The sequence below is a fragment of the Dermochelys coriacea genome, chromosome 27 (genome assembly GCF_009764565.3).
Source record: "Dermochelys coriacea isolate rDerCor1 chromosome 27, rDerCor1.pri.v4, whole genome shotgun sequence".
Taxonomy (NCBI): domain Eukaryota; kingdom Metazoa; phylum Chordata; order Testudines; family Dermochelyidae; genus Dermochelys; species Dermochelys coriacea.
Window position 1 is genome coordinate 12,823,833 of NC_050094.1, and position 14,958 is coordinate 12,838,790.

Below are 14,958 nucleotides of genomic sequence, written 5' to 3' on the forward strand. Positions count from 1 at the left end.
GCTGCTGCTGCTGACTGGGTAGGGGGTGGCTTTTGTTGTCACAGCCATCAGTCTCTGGGGAGGGGCTGCAGGGGTCTGGGTGCGCGACTACCTTCAGGCTCTAGATACTTTGGGCCCGATCCTCCGCCCTTTGTGCTGTTGTTTGCATTGGAACGTTGTGTGGCTCATGTGATCTCAGTGTGGTTCACATGCCAGGCCCCTGGGCCCTCACCCCGAACCTCTCCTTTCTGGCAGGAAGTTGAAGGAGGAAGAGCCACGAGCCTCGTCGCTGCCGTCCATCCCCAACCCCTTCCCCGAGCTCTGCAGCCCCTCCAAGTCGCCCATCCTCAGCAGCCCCTCGGCAGGGCAAGGCCCGCAGCGGGAAAGCGGCCCCCACGTAAGTGCACCGGCTCAAGGGCTGGGAGGGCACGGTAGCTCCTGGACGGGTTTGCGGCGTTAGCCACAGCGGTGGTTGGACACACAGGGAATCAATGGGTCCGGGCGCCAGGACACCTGGGTTCTCTCCCTGGTTCTGGCAGGGGGCGGAGTCTAGTGGTTGGGGCAGTGGGGTTGGGTGTCAGGACTCCTGGGTCCTGTTCCCAGCTCTGCCGCTGACCTGCTTTTCAACCCTGGGTGGCTCATTCTCCTGTCGTGTTACTCGAGTACTGATGGTGCTGGTGCCCCATCGAACTCCTGAGCTGAGTCTGGCTGGGATGTGCAGGGCAGCTGGGCATGACGGGGCTTGACGAGGCAGGCGGTTGGTTTCCATAGGGATGGTCGGCATGGATCCCGGTGTGTTTCGGCGACCCAGGTGCCCACGAGCTTGTAATTATAGGTGGGACAGTTTCCAGGCACCCTTGGAAACTTTCCAGCACTTCCCACCTGACACCTCCCCAGGCAATCACCTGCCTCCTAGCGGGGCCCAGCACAGCTGCTTAACCCGTGGTGTGCCGAACAATGCACCCTGAAAACACCAGGTGCCCCAGCATGGTGTGGCCCGCCCAGTGCACCCGCCTCTGCTGGAGACCTGGATCAGTGCCCCCTTGTGCAGAGACTCTGGTGGGCTGGTACTGGGGGCGGGGGAAGGGGCTGTAGTAGTTAGCGATCGGGGCCCCACTGTGCTGGGTGCTGTATAAACCAACCCTGCCCCCAAGACCTCCTAGTCAAGCCAGATGGATGAGACGGGCTGGATCAGGCCCAGGAGAGCTCAGGGAGCAGCTGGGAAATGCAGCTGAGTCTCTGCAGGAGCAGGGGAGCTGAACCACAAGGGAGGGAAGTGGCTGCTCTTTCTAGGCTCAAATTTCCTTTCCCTGACAAATCTGCTTGGATTTGCTCTCTGGTCCCCGGAACTTGTTTTTCTCAAGATCTGGACCAATCGTGGTCACTGAAGATTTCACGGCACCTTTCGCAAGAAGCCAGGGTTTTAACTCCTGGCTTTCTGGCCAAAACCCAATTTGGAAAGCTCCATTCCCCCTTGCTAAACTCCCCCTACAGTTCAGTACCTTTCTTCACTCCCTGCCCTAAATCATTAGGCAGTGTTGCTGAGGCCTTGCTCAAAGTGCTGACATGTTCCACCCCAGAGGTGGCTGCATTTCAGCAAGTTGGGATGGCAGAATCTATTTCTTCTATGTGAGCAAAGTGCTCTGGGATCCTTTTGGACGAGAAGCCCTCTAGACATGTCAGTCTCTGTCCACGTGTCAGTCTTTGGCTGTTCCTTCAGGTTCAGAGGGAAAACTGGACGTAGCCCAGGGACTCTGTGGGTTTTGACACTGGCAACTACCCCGGGTGGGTTGGGGAGAGTGGGATTATGTGTCTACCCCTGGAAGAATCTCTGGACATCTCTAGGAGGTCTGTGTGTCCCGACGTGCTCAGATCTCGCAGCCAATTTACTGACTCGCCAGCAAGGAATAAGATTACAATTAAGGGCTTTGGAGAACAATAACTATAAAGGTTCCCTTGCCTTTCATCTGGGGCATGGGTACTGCTGGGTGAGTGGAAGGGGGCACTGGTGCGCTCTAATCCCCGGGGGACTTGATCAGTCAGGAGGAGCAGCGGTGGGGCCAGGGTGGGGTGAGGAGCAGACGGCCAGGGGGAGGGGATCGCATAGCCACAGACTGGTCACTTTCCCACAGGATTACCCTGGTGCCGGCCCCCGCCCTTCCCATTGCCCCCAGGGGTGTTGTCTGCGTGCTCCATCGTACATTTCCATTGCACTTTAGGGTCCCTCGTCTAGGGGCGTCTCACCTGCCCAGAGTGCAGGTAGCAGGCGTCAGGGTGGTTCTGGGGAGCCCTTGGGTAGGGGACAGCTCAGCCCCCTCCCATGGAATGTCAACGAGCTTTAAATCAACCCAGGGCTGCCGCAAGACCCGAATCTCCCCGGGGACGGCGATGGGGTTGGAGTTTGGGCCTCGGGTGCGGCCCTTCATCCCCAGGGCTGGGTTAGCTGAGCGGGCTGAGGGTGGGAGCTGATATCCCTCCCCCACACACTGGAAGGTCCTGCTGGGAGGCCAATGCAGCCATCCCGACAGGCTGTGGGGGCCACAAGCCAGGGTCTCCTCAGCCTGTGGGATGGAGACCTGGCTGTGGCAGCAGCATGAGGCCTAACATGCTCGTGACGGTCTCCTTCCACCATCAGCAGCTCAGAGACCTCAGTACAGCCCGAGCTGGGCAGCGCCCTCCCCCCAAGCTGAGGGCCTACCACACAGGGACTTTGCTGGCCTGACGGTAAATCGATCCCCTTTTGGCAGCACACCCCCCATATTTCATCGCCCCCCCCAGCTCCAATGACCCTGGGAGACTTGTCAGGGCCATTCCCAGGAAGCCCACGTTACTGTTACCATTGCGACCCTATGCCAAGGACGGGCTGCCCCCAGGCTGTGAGCTCGGGGGCAGATGGTTCCCAAGGCCTCTCTGGCAGAGGGGACGAGCAAGCGGGACCCCTGTTCCCTGGGGTCCGCAGCATTGGAGTAGACAGAGCCCAAGAAGCCAATGTCTTTGGCTTTGATTTGGCCTGGCTGCTGACTGAGGAAATTCAGCACTTCCCGGAGGGAAGCGGACGAGTCATCACAGAAGGGAACAGCGGGGAGGTGGGCATGGGATGTTCATGTGTTTTCGACCCCTTGCTTCCCTTCGGGCTACAGAACTCCAGTGGTGCCGGGTGGATAATGCCCATGGCAGGCCGCGCAGGGGCCGTCTCGGGGCTCAGAGCAAGGGGTCCATGGCAGACATAGTCAAAACATGTCCCAGAGACTGCAGGGATCAGCACCTGGACTGGTTCCTGCCAGGCAATGGCTGCTGGATAGAGATAAAAGGAGCCAAGCAGCAGGTGCCACGCGGGGCCAGCCCAGGAGCTGCTTTATTGCAGCCCTAACGACCGTCTGCCCCCTCCGTGCGCAGACGCTCAGGGCATGGCTGGTGTCTGCAAAGAGCAGCTCAGGTGGCTGGTAGAGAGCAGCCAACCACAGAAAGAGCCTCCCCGCACCCGCCCCTAGCTGGTAGAACCAGCTGGGGAGAGAGGAGAAAGGCACTGAAGGAAACCTGAATCCTCCCTGCAAGGGTCATGAACTTCATGGCACGTGGGAGTGGGGAGCTTGTGGCTTCAAGACAGCGACTGGCAGCCTCCCAAGCCACCCCATGGCCTGGGCTGCCCCCTGCCCCTCCCCGCTGGGGCCTGCCTGGGAGTTAAGTAGCCTGTGTGCTGTTCCCTTGGCTGCTTTGTGACCTGTGCCTCAGTTTCCCCTCCCACTCTTTCTTAGTTCTATTGCAGTGGTGCCCAGGGGCCCCAGTCACAGACCAAGGTCCAATGGTGCTAGGCACAGTACAAACGCAGAACAAAAAGACGGTCCCTGCCCCAAAGAGTTTACAGTGTCACAAGCTCTTTGGGAAAAAGAAAAGGAGTACTTGTGGCACCTTAGAGACTAACAAATTTATTAGAGCATAAGCTTTCGTGAGCTACAGCTCACTTCATCGGATGCATTACTGTAGCTCATGAAAGCTTATGCTCTAATAAATTTGTTAGTCTCTAAGGTGCCACAAGTACTCCTTTTCTTTTTGCGAATACAGACTAACACGGCTGCTACTCTGAAACAAGCTCTTTGGGGAGTGCCTGTCTCTCCCACAGGCTGGGCAAGGGGTGCCTCTCGCTGTGTATCTGTGCAGTGCCCAGCACAATGGGGCCCTCATCACAGCTGGGGCACAGAGAACAGGCACAATGGGCCGGTTCTGCAAAGGGCATTGTTAGACAGATGTGCCCGCGCGCTGTACCAGTTCAGCAGGTGCTCATCCCCCTCTGGTGGGTTAACCGGGGACTAGCAGGGAGGATTTGGGTCTCAGCCTAGCCCAAGGTGCTGCTGCACTTTGATTTCGTTGTAAATTCCTTGTGGGCAGGGTCCAGCCATGATGCTGCTTCCTGCCAGGATCCCCTGGCAGTGGACGGTCTAACAGGGATGGGAATGGGAGGCTGGACATCCAGGTTCAGCTCCTGGCTTTCTCCCAGGCTTGCTTGCATGACCTTGGCCACCTCACTTTGCCTCCATTTCCTTGCTATGGGCAATGCTCCAGCTCCCTCCAGAGGGGCTGTTTGGGTTCAGTGCTGAGGGACCCTCCCACTCCCGGGAGACAGCCCCATGAAAGGGCTGTAGGGTTAGAAACTCAATGAGCTGGTTATGTTCGCAAAAGCTCCCCCCTCCCCAACCCCTAGCTGACTCATTACACACCTCGATTTGCAACCAAGTACTGTAATGAGCATGGACCACTGAGCCAGGAATAGAACCCAGGAGTCCTGTACCACTAATGCCTGCTCTAGCCCCTGGATAATGCTCCCTCTTAGAGATGTGAATAGACCCCCGGAGTCCTGAACCCCTGCTTGCATCACCAGATGATAGTCCCTCCTAGATTTGGGAATAGGACCCAGGAGTCCTGGCGCATGATCTAGCCACTAGCCCACTCTGCTCCAGTATCTTTGCACTGTTTATTTTCTCTTTGTTGCTGGAGAGATTTGGGGCCCAATCCTGCACCTTGGGATTCCTGTCTTTGACTGTGACGGAAACAGAACCAGCCAGCCCACCCCCAAACTCTGCTGGCAGCTGACACTTGTCTATTGACAGACCTACTTCCAGCTAGTGCTAAGCAGCTTGTCATGGGGTTCCTCTCCTCACAGTGCAAGGATGCAGCCTTGGACCCGTAGGGAATGCCACTCGTTGGCCTTTCCTTCCCCATCCGTATCCTGCCCCAAGCTCCAAACCCCCAGCAATCTTTCCCCTCCAGAGGCCTGGCAGGGAACCTCACACCCTCTGTATTCTTGGGAGCAGACCCAGCCTGTTAAGCATTAGCCAGCAGTGCCCATTCCTTTGGGGGAGGGAAGGGGTCAGCATAGTCATGCCCTGGGGATCTCGCTACAGGGCTGAGGCTGAGCCGCATCCACTGCCCCGGTGTCACCAAGCGACACGCTGGGGGATGCAGAACGTCTCTGCCTGGCCATTTCCCCAGCTGCCCATCGGGCCCCCGCATCGGGGGGCATGTAACACTAGAAGGATTGTGGGGTGCAACATGGAGCAAGGAGTGTTCAGCCCATGCCAAGGGGCAGTGGTGATGTAGCTATCCACTTCCCCCCCAACTAAGCCAGGACCCTTCTGGGCCATGGGCAGCAGCTGTTTCAGATGAGACACATCACGGACTCCCCTCTGGGGCAGGGCCAGTAGAAGCTGGGCTGGGCCAGTCGGAGTCAGGCTTCCTTGCACTTCTACCATCTCCTCCCCCAGTCTGACCTCTCCCCACAGCCAGAAGCCTGATCCCTGGACTCGTCCCTGTCTCGTTCTGCTGCCTCTGAATTTGGTTCTGGAGCCGAGAGGCGGGCCGACTGGCCTGCTGCCCAGCCCCAGCTGCATAGAGCCAGAGATCTCCCTCTGTGGCACAAAAGGAAGCTAAGGCTACCCGGTCGCTGGGCAACCCACATCCCTGGCACCACTTTCCCAGGTGCTGGGAGCAGAGGGATGCCGAAGCTATCCACTTGCTTACTGAGGCAGCCTGAGAGCCAGGGGGTGATCACAGCCAGAGGGGGGAGTTGCTGGGGGCTTCACAGCTGAGATGACGCCAGTGAACAGCAAGAGGGATTTGGGCTCCCAGGGGGTCAATCCTTCCTGTGCCAAAGAGTCAGTGCCTGAGAACTGCTCCTTGACCTGGCCTCATGGGAGGGAGACAGAGAGATCTGGTTTTGGGGAGCTCTGGCTTGGAGTGGGGGAGGGCCCACACCCGGCAGGGACCAATCCTGGGCCTTTTTGCTCCAAAAGCACAGCCCGTTAGCACTTGAACTAAAGAAGCACCTCAGTTAGTTGGCTGCCGTAGAAGGTTCTTATCCTCTGCAGGGAGCAGTTACAGCCGCTCAGCTAGCCGGCCTGGAGCACTGCATTCCACCTTGAAACCCACGCTGAGATAGTAAATCTCCTGCTTAGGTCTTACTCCGATCTCTTAGCTATTAGAGATCAAGATGAGACCCACCATGGGGGGTGGCAGCTTTCCCTACTGCTACTGCAGGGTTCTTACACCTTCCTTGAAATCATCTGGTACTGGGCCCTATCAGGACCTTGGGCTAGATGGATTCCAGGGCTGATCCTGGCTGGCAGTTCCTATGTGATCCCACAGTGCTGAGCACGGTGCAAATGCCCCGAAACCGACCAGGGGGCGGTCTTGGGGGGACAATTGCTCTGGCCAGCAGGAGAGCAGGTGTGGAGACAGGGCTTGTTTGCTATCACCCTGCTACCCTGCACACATCACTGCCTCCCCTTGGGAGGGTGATAAACCTCAGCCCAGTTTGGGTTTGCTCTTGGGGCTGGCTGGCTGGCTCTCCACGCCCCACCCTGACCTCCACTGCAGGGAGCATTGACCCAGCCACTGGTGCATTCAGAACTGAGACATGAAGAGGGGGGGAACCCAGGGAGTGTCCAGAGTGAGGGGGTAGGGCTGTGGGAGAGAGGAATTAACCTGGCCTGGCCTCTGCCCCACAGGTAGTAAAGGTCTTCAGTGAAGATGGCACCTGCCGCTCGCTGGAGGTCATGGCAGGCGCCACGGCCCACCACGTCTGCGAGATGCTGGTGCAAAAGACTCATGCCCTCCATGACGACAGCTGGTCCCTGGTGGAGCTCCATCAGCACTTGGCCCTAGGTGAGGAGGCATGTACACCCCCGGGGAGCCTTGCACGGCCAGCTTTGTGCACATGGCCACCAGTGCGTGTATGCAACTAGGAGCTTGCAGGGAGACGTGCACAGCTGGTTCTGTGCACATGTGTCCACTAATGCCCAAATGCAAACATGACCTTGGGGGAGGCTCACGCTGCCAGGTCTGTGCATGCAACTGCAGGCTTGGGTGAGATCAGGCGAGGGACTATGAGTCCCCAAAGCACAAGCTCCTACTACTTGTGCTAAGAGAGCAACTTGCTTAGCTGGGGCGGAGGCAAGCTGCTGTAGTCACTGAGGCTAGCAACTAGAAGGAGACAGGCTGACTCAAGCTAAGCCAGTGTGCTGTGGTGCATGATGGTTGGCGGGGCTCTTCCTTGACCCTGTGGCTTTCTCCTCCACAGAGCGTTGCCTGGAAGACCATGAGTCGGTGGTGGAGGTTCAGGCCACCTGGCCCATTGGGGGAGACAGCAGATTTGTCTTCCGGAAGAACTTTGCCAAGTACGAGCTGTTTAAAAGCTCACCGGTAAGTGCCTGCTGACCTTGCTGCTGGGCGACCCAGCCCGGCATGACCCGGGGGCCCCCGACCGGCCTTTCATGTCTTGGATTCCAGTGGGTGAGATCCAGGCAGTATCCTGGGCACAGAACAGCCCTGCCTGGATAGAAGCCAATCCCAGACACACATTGACCTGACCAGAGGGGACCTGGTGGTGCTCAGAGGAAGAATCCCTGAAGCTGCTGGAAGATCTGGTTGCCTTCCCTTCTCCTGAACCCCCAGGGTCCCGGAGCTGCCCAGCTGAGAATGAGCTTTGAATATGCTAAAACAGCTGGACTAAGCATCTACCTCTTACTGTCAGGAAATTAATTCCAGCATGCCAGCACCGCCCTGCATTAATTGGACAGCAGGAGGTCACAAGCCCACTGGTCCTGATCCCAGGGGAGCCAGTCTGCCCCCCACCCAGACGCTGGGGGCTACTATGGCACAGTGCCCTTCTGCTGCACTTGTGCTTGCCCCAGAGTCCCCGCTAATCATCTTCTCTCTCTCTCTCTCTGATCCCAGCAGTCCCTGTTCCCTGAGGTGATGGTCTCCAGCTGTTTGGATGCCAACAAGGGCATGACCCACTCGGAGCTCATCCAGGTATGCACTGCCAGACTGCCCTCCTGGCACTCATCGCCGGCGCCCAGTTCTGACTCTAGCCCACATGGTTTGAAGCAGGAAAGTGACCCTGGGGATTGTCCATAGGCACCGCCCACAAGTAGCTTCGCCCTATAAACAGGCATAGCACAAGCCTGCGGTGGGGTGGGGAGAAAGCGAATGCACCTGGGATAAACCCGCCGTGCAGCCTGTTAGTCAGAGAGCTTAATGCTTGAGCTGGATGCCTGATAACCTCAAGCTATGGGGCTAGTTCAGTGTCAGCTCTTAACATAAGAACAGCCAGACTGGGTCCATCAAGCCCAGGATCCTGTCTTCCAACAGTGGCCAATGCCAGGTGTGCCAAAAGGAATGAATAGAACAGGTAATCATCAAACGATCCATGCCCTGTCACCCAATCCCAGCTTCTGGCAAACAGAGACTAGGGACACCATCCCTGCCCATCCTGCCGATTAGCCATTGATGGATCTATCCTCCATGAATCTATCTAGCTCCCTTTTGAACCCCATTATAGTCTTGGCCTTCACAACACCCTCTGGCAAGGAGTTCCAGAGGTTGGCAGTGCATAGCGTGAAAATATACTTTCTTGTGTGTGTTTTAAACCTGCTACCTATTAATTTCATTTGGTGGCCCCTTGTTCTTGTATTATGAGAAGGAGTAAATAACATGTCCTTATTTCCTTTCTCTATACCACTCATGATTTTATAGACCTCTGTCGTGTCCCCCCTCAGTCGTCTTTTCCAAGCTGAAAATTCCCAGTCTTATTAATCTCTCCTCATACGGAAGCCATTCCAGACCCCTCATCATTTTTGTTGCCCTTTTCTGAACCTTTTCCAATTCCAACAGATCTTTTTTGAGATGGGGCGACCACATCTGCACACAGTATTCAAGATGTGGGCGTACCATGGATTTATATAGAGGCAATACTATATTTTTTATCTTATTATTTATCCTTTTCTTGATGATTCCCAACATTCTGTACGCAATTCCCAACAATTCCCAACTCTTCCTTCCCATGCTCTCCCCGACCCCTCCTCTCCTGCAGAACTTCCTCAATTCTGGCAGCTGCCCAGAGATCCAGGGCTTCCTGCACCTGAAGGAGGTGGGACGCAAGGTCTGGAAGAGGTTTTACTTCTCCCTCCGGCGCTCAGGGCTTTACTACTCCACAAAGGGCACATCTAAGGTCAGGCTGAGCAACAGGTCTGGAGGGGGCACCGCAGGAGGGGTGGGGCTGAAGACATCTTATGGCCGTGGGTTTCCTATAGAAGTGGCTAGTTCTTAGTTACTTTGGGTGGAGCGATCCGAACTGTGCCCTCTATGAGTCACAAGTGGGGCTTGAACCCTGAATAGTTAGCTTAAAGCACGGGATGCACATCTCTTGGACTAAAGGCATAGTTCCCTTAGCTGGTAGCAGTAGTAGGCTCTTATCCCAGTATGAATCGCTGGGTATCCTATCGATGCTACACATATGTCACCCATGTGCACGTTGTGTAGGGCTCTGTCCCCCTCTTGTGGTGGCTGGGTCACACACACATATTGATGAGCCTGCTGCAGCCCTTGCTAAGGGAGCAGGAGCTTTTAGTTCAGGTACCGCGGCCCCTCTAATTCCATCCAAAGGTTCCTGGTTAAGTTCCCCTGCTGATAACCTGCCCAGCAGACTGACGTTACATAAATAATGGCATCCAGAATGAGCACGCACTGAGGCTATTAAAGCAGAAGTGATTTTTAAAACCTTTCCTTGACATTTGATGCTATTTAAATCTGCCCTTCATTCCCTCGAGCCAGTTATTATCAGTGTTTATTATGGGTATTCCAGTAGCACGCAACAGCCCTGGTCAGCAGGGGGGCCCTGTTTTGCTAGGTGGTGTACAAATGCATGGGGAGACCCAAAGAGCTTAGAGACCGATCAGTTTCCCTACCTCTGGCCAGTCGGTTTCCCTTCCTGGTGTTCGTGCTCTAAGGCCACGGTGGCTCCTGGGTTTGAGTCCCCTGTGCCACATGCTTGAGGCGCTGCAGTGTCTGGAGTCTGGTCTCTCCAGCCCTTCAAGGTGCTGGACGGGAAGTGTCCTGGTCCCCCTGCCCCATGACTGCCTCCCCTAATACAGCACATGCTCTTCCTTCCTCTCCTCCCCCAGGACCCACGGCACCTACAGTATTTCGCTGACCTCAACGAGTCCAATGTCTACTTCATCACCCAAGGGAAAAAACACTATAGCACGCCCACCGAGTTCAGCTTCTGTATCAAGGTGAGGGAGGCCAGGTGTTTCGAGGGGGTATGGCTGCCACCTGGCACTCTAGAGGCCTCAGCAGTGGGTGAAGCAATCCCTAGCCAAACAGGGCCAAATCCATCCCTGCTGTAAACCCAGCAGAAGTTAGGAGGGTTACACCAGGGGCCCAGTGCGCCGAGTCCTTCCAGATGCTCTTGAGGTGGAAGGGACTGGAGAAACACCAGCAGCAACCATTAAGGCCGTATGGTTCGTGCAAAGGAGGTCTGGGCGTCATGACTCCTGGGTTTGCTTGCCAGATGTCAGATTGGAGTGTAGAGCAGAGGGGCCTGGGATATAGGGCTTTGTTCCCAGCAGTCAGAGAAGATTGGCGTCTAGTGGTTGGGGGTGCGGGACTGGGACTCAGGACTCCTGGATTCTTTTCCCAGCTCTCCCAGAGACTTCTTGGGGCTAGTCCGTGCCTCGCTCTCCCCTCCCTCTAAAACAGGGCTCACAACCTGGGGGGCTCGGTGAGCACTTGGGGAGCTCTGCGCCGTCGCCTCCCGGCTGGCGCTGAAAACGGCCCCCTACCGTTACTGTTGTCGCTCTGTTCTGCAGTCCTACAAGGTGCGCAGCGGCATGAAGGGCCTCAAGCTGTTCTGCAGCGAGGACGAGCAGAGCCGCACCTGCTGGATGGCCGCCTTCCGCCTCTTTAAGGTAAGAGCCTCCAGCCGGCCCCTGCACCTTGCTGCCAGCCCACTGGCATGCTAGAGCGGACAGTGACACCTGCTGGCGGAAGCGGGACTGCACTTCGGTTCTGTTTCCTGTGGGAGCTCAGCACCACTTGGGCTGGTGAGGTTAGTGCTGCTACTTAGCACCCCCCTCTCCTCCCCGCGTTGCGATGGGGGGCTAATTGGCCGGTGGGGGTGCCGCTTGCCTTGCAGCTCATGCCGTTCGCCCGGGGTGAGGCAGTCCCCTGCTGCTGGGCTGGGCTCTGATGCTGCTGATGCTAACAAGGGCTGTTTCCTTCCCAGTATGGCGTGCAGCTCTACAGGAACTACCAGCAGTCCCAGTCCAGACGCAGCCACCAGTCCTGGATCAGCACCACGCCCCTGGTAAGTGCCTCGCCTGAGCCACCCCGAGGAGCTCCCTTTGCAGCGTCTCCACGGGACCCGTTCCCCGCTTTCCCCTGGCCGGCTCGGCGGGTTGTGTTGGCTCGGTGGATTCCAAATTGCAGTGCACTGTGGTGGCCCCATTCCCACATTCTCCCTACAGCCTTCCTCACTGCCATGCTCAGAGAAAGGGTAGAGCCCAGGTGGGAAAGGATCTGGACAGGCAGCAGCTGTTCACTACCCTTGTTGTTCCAGGCCGACACCTCCGGATCTCTTGTTAGCACCCCAGAAGATGATGTTTCTTCCTCCTGCAACTAGGGGTGCGGTGAATGCCTTCAGCCTAGAGAGCTGGTTGAAAAATGGGGATTTTTCCTTGGAAAGGAGTGGCAGTGCATCCTGGGAGATCCTGGCCAGAGTGCATCCTGGGAGATGTAGTCCAGCTGGGGAACCTGGCCTATAGAGAAGAATGGCAACATGGGCCAACTGAACTACAGCTCCCATGAGGCACCATAGCAGCCTTTCCAAGTCAAACTTTTTGAGCTTGTGGGAGTTTCTTTTTCAGAAATTTCACATTTTGTGAAAAATGTGTTTCATCAAAATCCCAGTTTCCCATCAAAAAAACAGTTTCAATGGGAAATTTTCGACTAGCCCTTCCCCAGGCTACCCCACCCCTCCCAGGGTGCAGGAGCGGTGCCATCCAAGCTGCCCAGCAAGGCATGGTGCTGTTGTTCAAACAGAACTAAAGGCGAGATGGCCTCAGACAGCACCCTCTAGAGGAGGAGCCTGTCAGCACTGGGTGCCGAAGGGAGGACAAGGAGACTAGTGTCTGGATCTGATCTTTTGGGGGCTACATATCAGGTTCTGTCTGCACTGCTCACCTGACAGCATCTCCGTGAGGGCAGCCTCTTTGGAGGGCACCTATTGGACCCAGTCACTGGAGAGCGTCAGTTCAAAGTGACATTTCCTACAGGACCTATGCAGATGATGGGGCAGTTAGTTGAAGCAGAGGCTGGGTGGTACCTAGCAATGTAGCTGGCCAGGAAATGTTTCCTTTAAAATACCCAGGGATCCATGGGCCGTGGCAGGATTTTATCATGCCCATAATGGAGCTTTGATTTTTGAGTCCATTTTGTGCTGCAGAGAGGTGCCCAGTGAAGAACCCTGTTTATGCCCTGAACTGCTACAGCTCAACACTTCAGGCCCCCAGGTCCCTTGCTGATAGGACTCAGTGCTGACATAATGGGACCCCTCTCAAAGCTGCTTACAGGGCCCTGAATTGTAGAACTGCAAGCGGTGTCTCTGTCCTACTGCTTCCGTCTTCCACTACAGGGTCCCCCTTCCCCACCCCCGTTGCTGTTCTCGCCTCAGCTGTTATTTCATCCCACAGAGGAGCATGTCTGACAACACCTTGGTGGCCATGGATTTCTCGGGGTGCACAGGCCGTGTGATTGAGAACCCCAACGAGGCGCTGACGGTGGCCCTAGAAGAGGCTCAGTCGTGGAGGGTGAGTTCATGCTTCCATGCGGAGCTAGAAGTCAGAGGCTGGGCAGGGAAGCGGGCTGAGGCTGGAGGCAGTGTTGGGGCCATGCATCTTCATCAAGCGGTACAAACAGCTTCCAGCTGGTGGCTTATCTGCACAGAGAGCTGCACCGGGTTAGCTTAAACAATTAAACTGTGATGTGGGCTGGTGGATGCAGTGTTGTTGCAGACGTGTTGATCCCAGGATAGGAGAAAGACAAGGTGGGTGAGGTGATGTCTTTTATTGGACCAACTTCTATTGGCGAAAGAGACACGCTTCCAAGCTCCACAGAGCTCTTCCTCCGGTCTGGGAAAGGTGAGATCATCTCAGCCCAGCTCCATCAGCGTCCAGTGGGATGCGGTGGTGAGGGTGTGGAGGCACAGTGCCATTGCACCAGATTGGAATGAGGTTACGGTAGCCCTCAGATTGCAGCCTCCCACAGCTGCAGCCTGTGCTCTCGCGCTCTCTCTGGGCCTGTCCTATCCTTGCTCCTAGGTCATTCCCAGCATTCACCGTGGCGCTTGTTTCTGGTTTGATTTTCCATGAAAGTAGCATTGTGCTAAGGCTTAATAACAACACCATAGTAATGCCCTGCTCCTTGCTTTCCATGCCGCAGAAGAAGACGAGTCACCGCTACAGCCTGCCAACTCCTTGCCAGGGCTTCCCGCTCAGCACAGGTGAGTGAAGACCCCTCTACCCTCTTCGGTTGGCTGAGGGTCACCCAGGGAGAGGTCCTTCCCAAAGGGATTCTGGGCTTGATCGAAGGGGAGCCAGAACCAGACGCTGTAGGGATACAATGAGCCCAATTCCTCTAAAGCTCATGTCAGTGCCAAGTGGGTGTGAAACACTAGCAGATCAGGGTGGTTGTGTCTTACACACACCCTGCACTGGTGCAGACGGAGACACGAAGTGGAGGGGAACTTGTTCTGAAAGTGAATTTTGAGATTAAAAAAAACAAAAAGATTTTACAGAACCTAAAATGCCACCCTGGATATTCTTCTAACTTTGGTTATAAGGGAATTTGGGGACTGAATTGAAACTTTCTCCAGTATCTAATCTACATGGTGGATAAGGGCCTACTACTGCTGCCAGCCAAAGAATGGTCTGGTAGCTAAGATGCTCAATGGAGACTCATGTTCAATTCCTGGGTCTGCCACAGACTCCCTGACGGACCTTGGACAAGTCATTTGATTTCTCCGTACCTCAGTTTCCCCTCCTACCCTTTGTCTGTCTTGTCTATTTAGCCTGGGAGCACTTTGGGGCCAGGGCTGTCTCTCACTCTCTGTCTGTGCAGCATCCAGCACAATGGGGCCCTGATCTCAGTTGGGGTCAGTGCTACTTTAATTTATTATTTGTGTTAAGATAGCACTTAGGAGGTCCAGTCACAGACCAGGACCCCATGGTGCTAGGCACTGTACAGAGGCAGAACAAAGAGATATTCCCTGCCCCAAAGAGTTTGTCTTTTTTTCTCTTTCTTGCTCTCTCCAATACCTCTTCAGTTTTGCAAACCCACCACGGTATACCAACTTTCTCTGTGAAAGGGTTTGTAAGAGAGTCAGATCAAAAAAGCTTTTCTTCCTCCATTTTCTTTTCTCAGCCATCCATCGAACGCAGCCATGGTTTCACGGGCGGATCTCAAGGGAAGACACACAGCGATTGATAATCCAGCAGGGATTAGTTGATGGGTACGGAAAGGCTTTGAACAGTGATTACATGGCTTCTATTAACTCGAAGTAGGCATTAACTCAAGGGACTCCCTGTTGCAGGATGTCAGTGAGGCCAAATGCTTAGCAAGGTTCCAAAGATACTTGGACAGCAATTT

General features: G+C 55.6%; 1 protein-coding gene across 4 annotated transcripts in view; it reads left to right on the forward strand.

Moving 5' to 3' along the window:
* GRB7 (growth factor receptor bound protein 7) overlaps positions 1-14,958 on the forward strand; it is a 48,423-nt gene that overhangs the window by 29,670 nt on the left and 3,795 nt on the right. For all 4 annotated transcript variants that reach the window (XM_043503440.1, XM_043503441.1, XM_038385973.2 and 1 more), the window contains 11 exons: positions 235-376; positions 6,981-7,137; positions 7,553-7,674; positions 8,209-8,286; positions 9,347-9,484; positions 10,437-10,547; positions 11,124-11,222; positions 11,540-11,620; positions 13,005-13,121; positions 13,753-13,813; positions 14,734-14,821. In XM_043503440.1, coding sequence (XP_043359375.1) covers positions 235-376; positions 6,981-7,137; positions 7,553-7,674; positions 8,209-8,286; positions 9,347-9,484; positions 10,437-10,547; positions 11,124-11,222; positions 11,540-11,620; positions 13,005-13,121; positions 13,753-13,813; positions 14,734-14,821 — 1,194 coding nt within the window. The remainder of the gene's footprint in view (positions 1-234; positions 377-6,980; positions 7,138-7,552; positions 7,675-8,208; positions 8,287-9,346; positions 9,485-10,436; positions 10,548-11,123; positions 11,223-11,539; positions 11,621-13,004; positions 13,122-13,752; positions 13,814-14,733; positions 14,822-14,958) is intronic.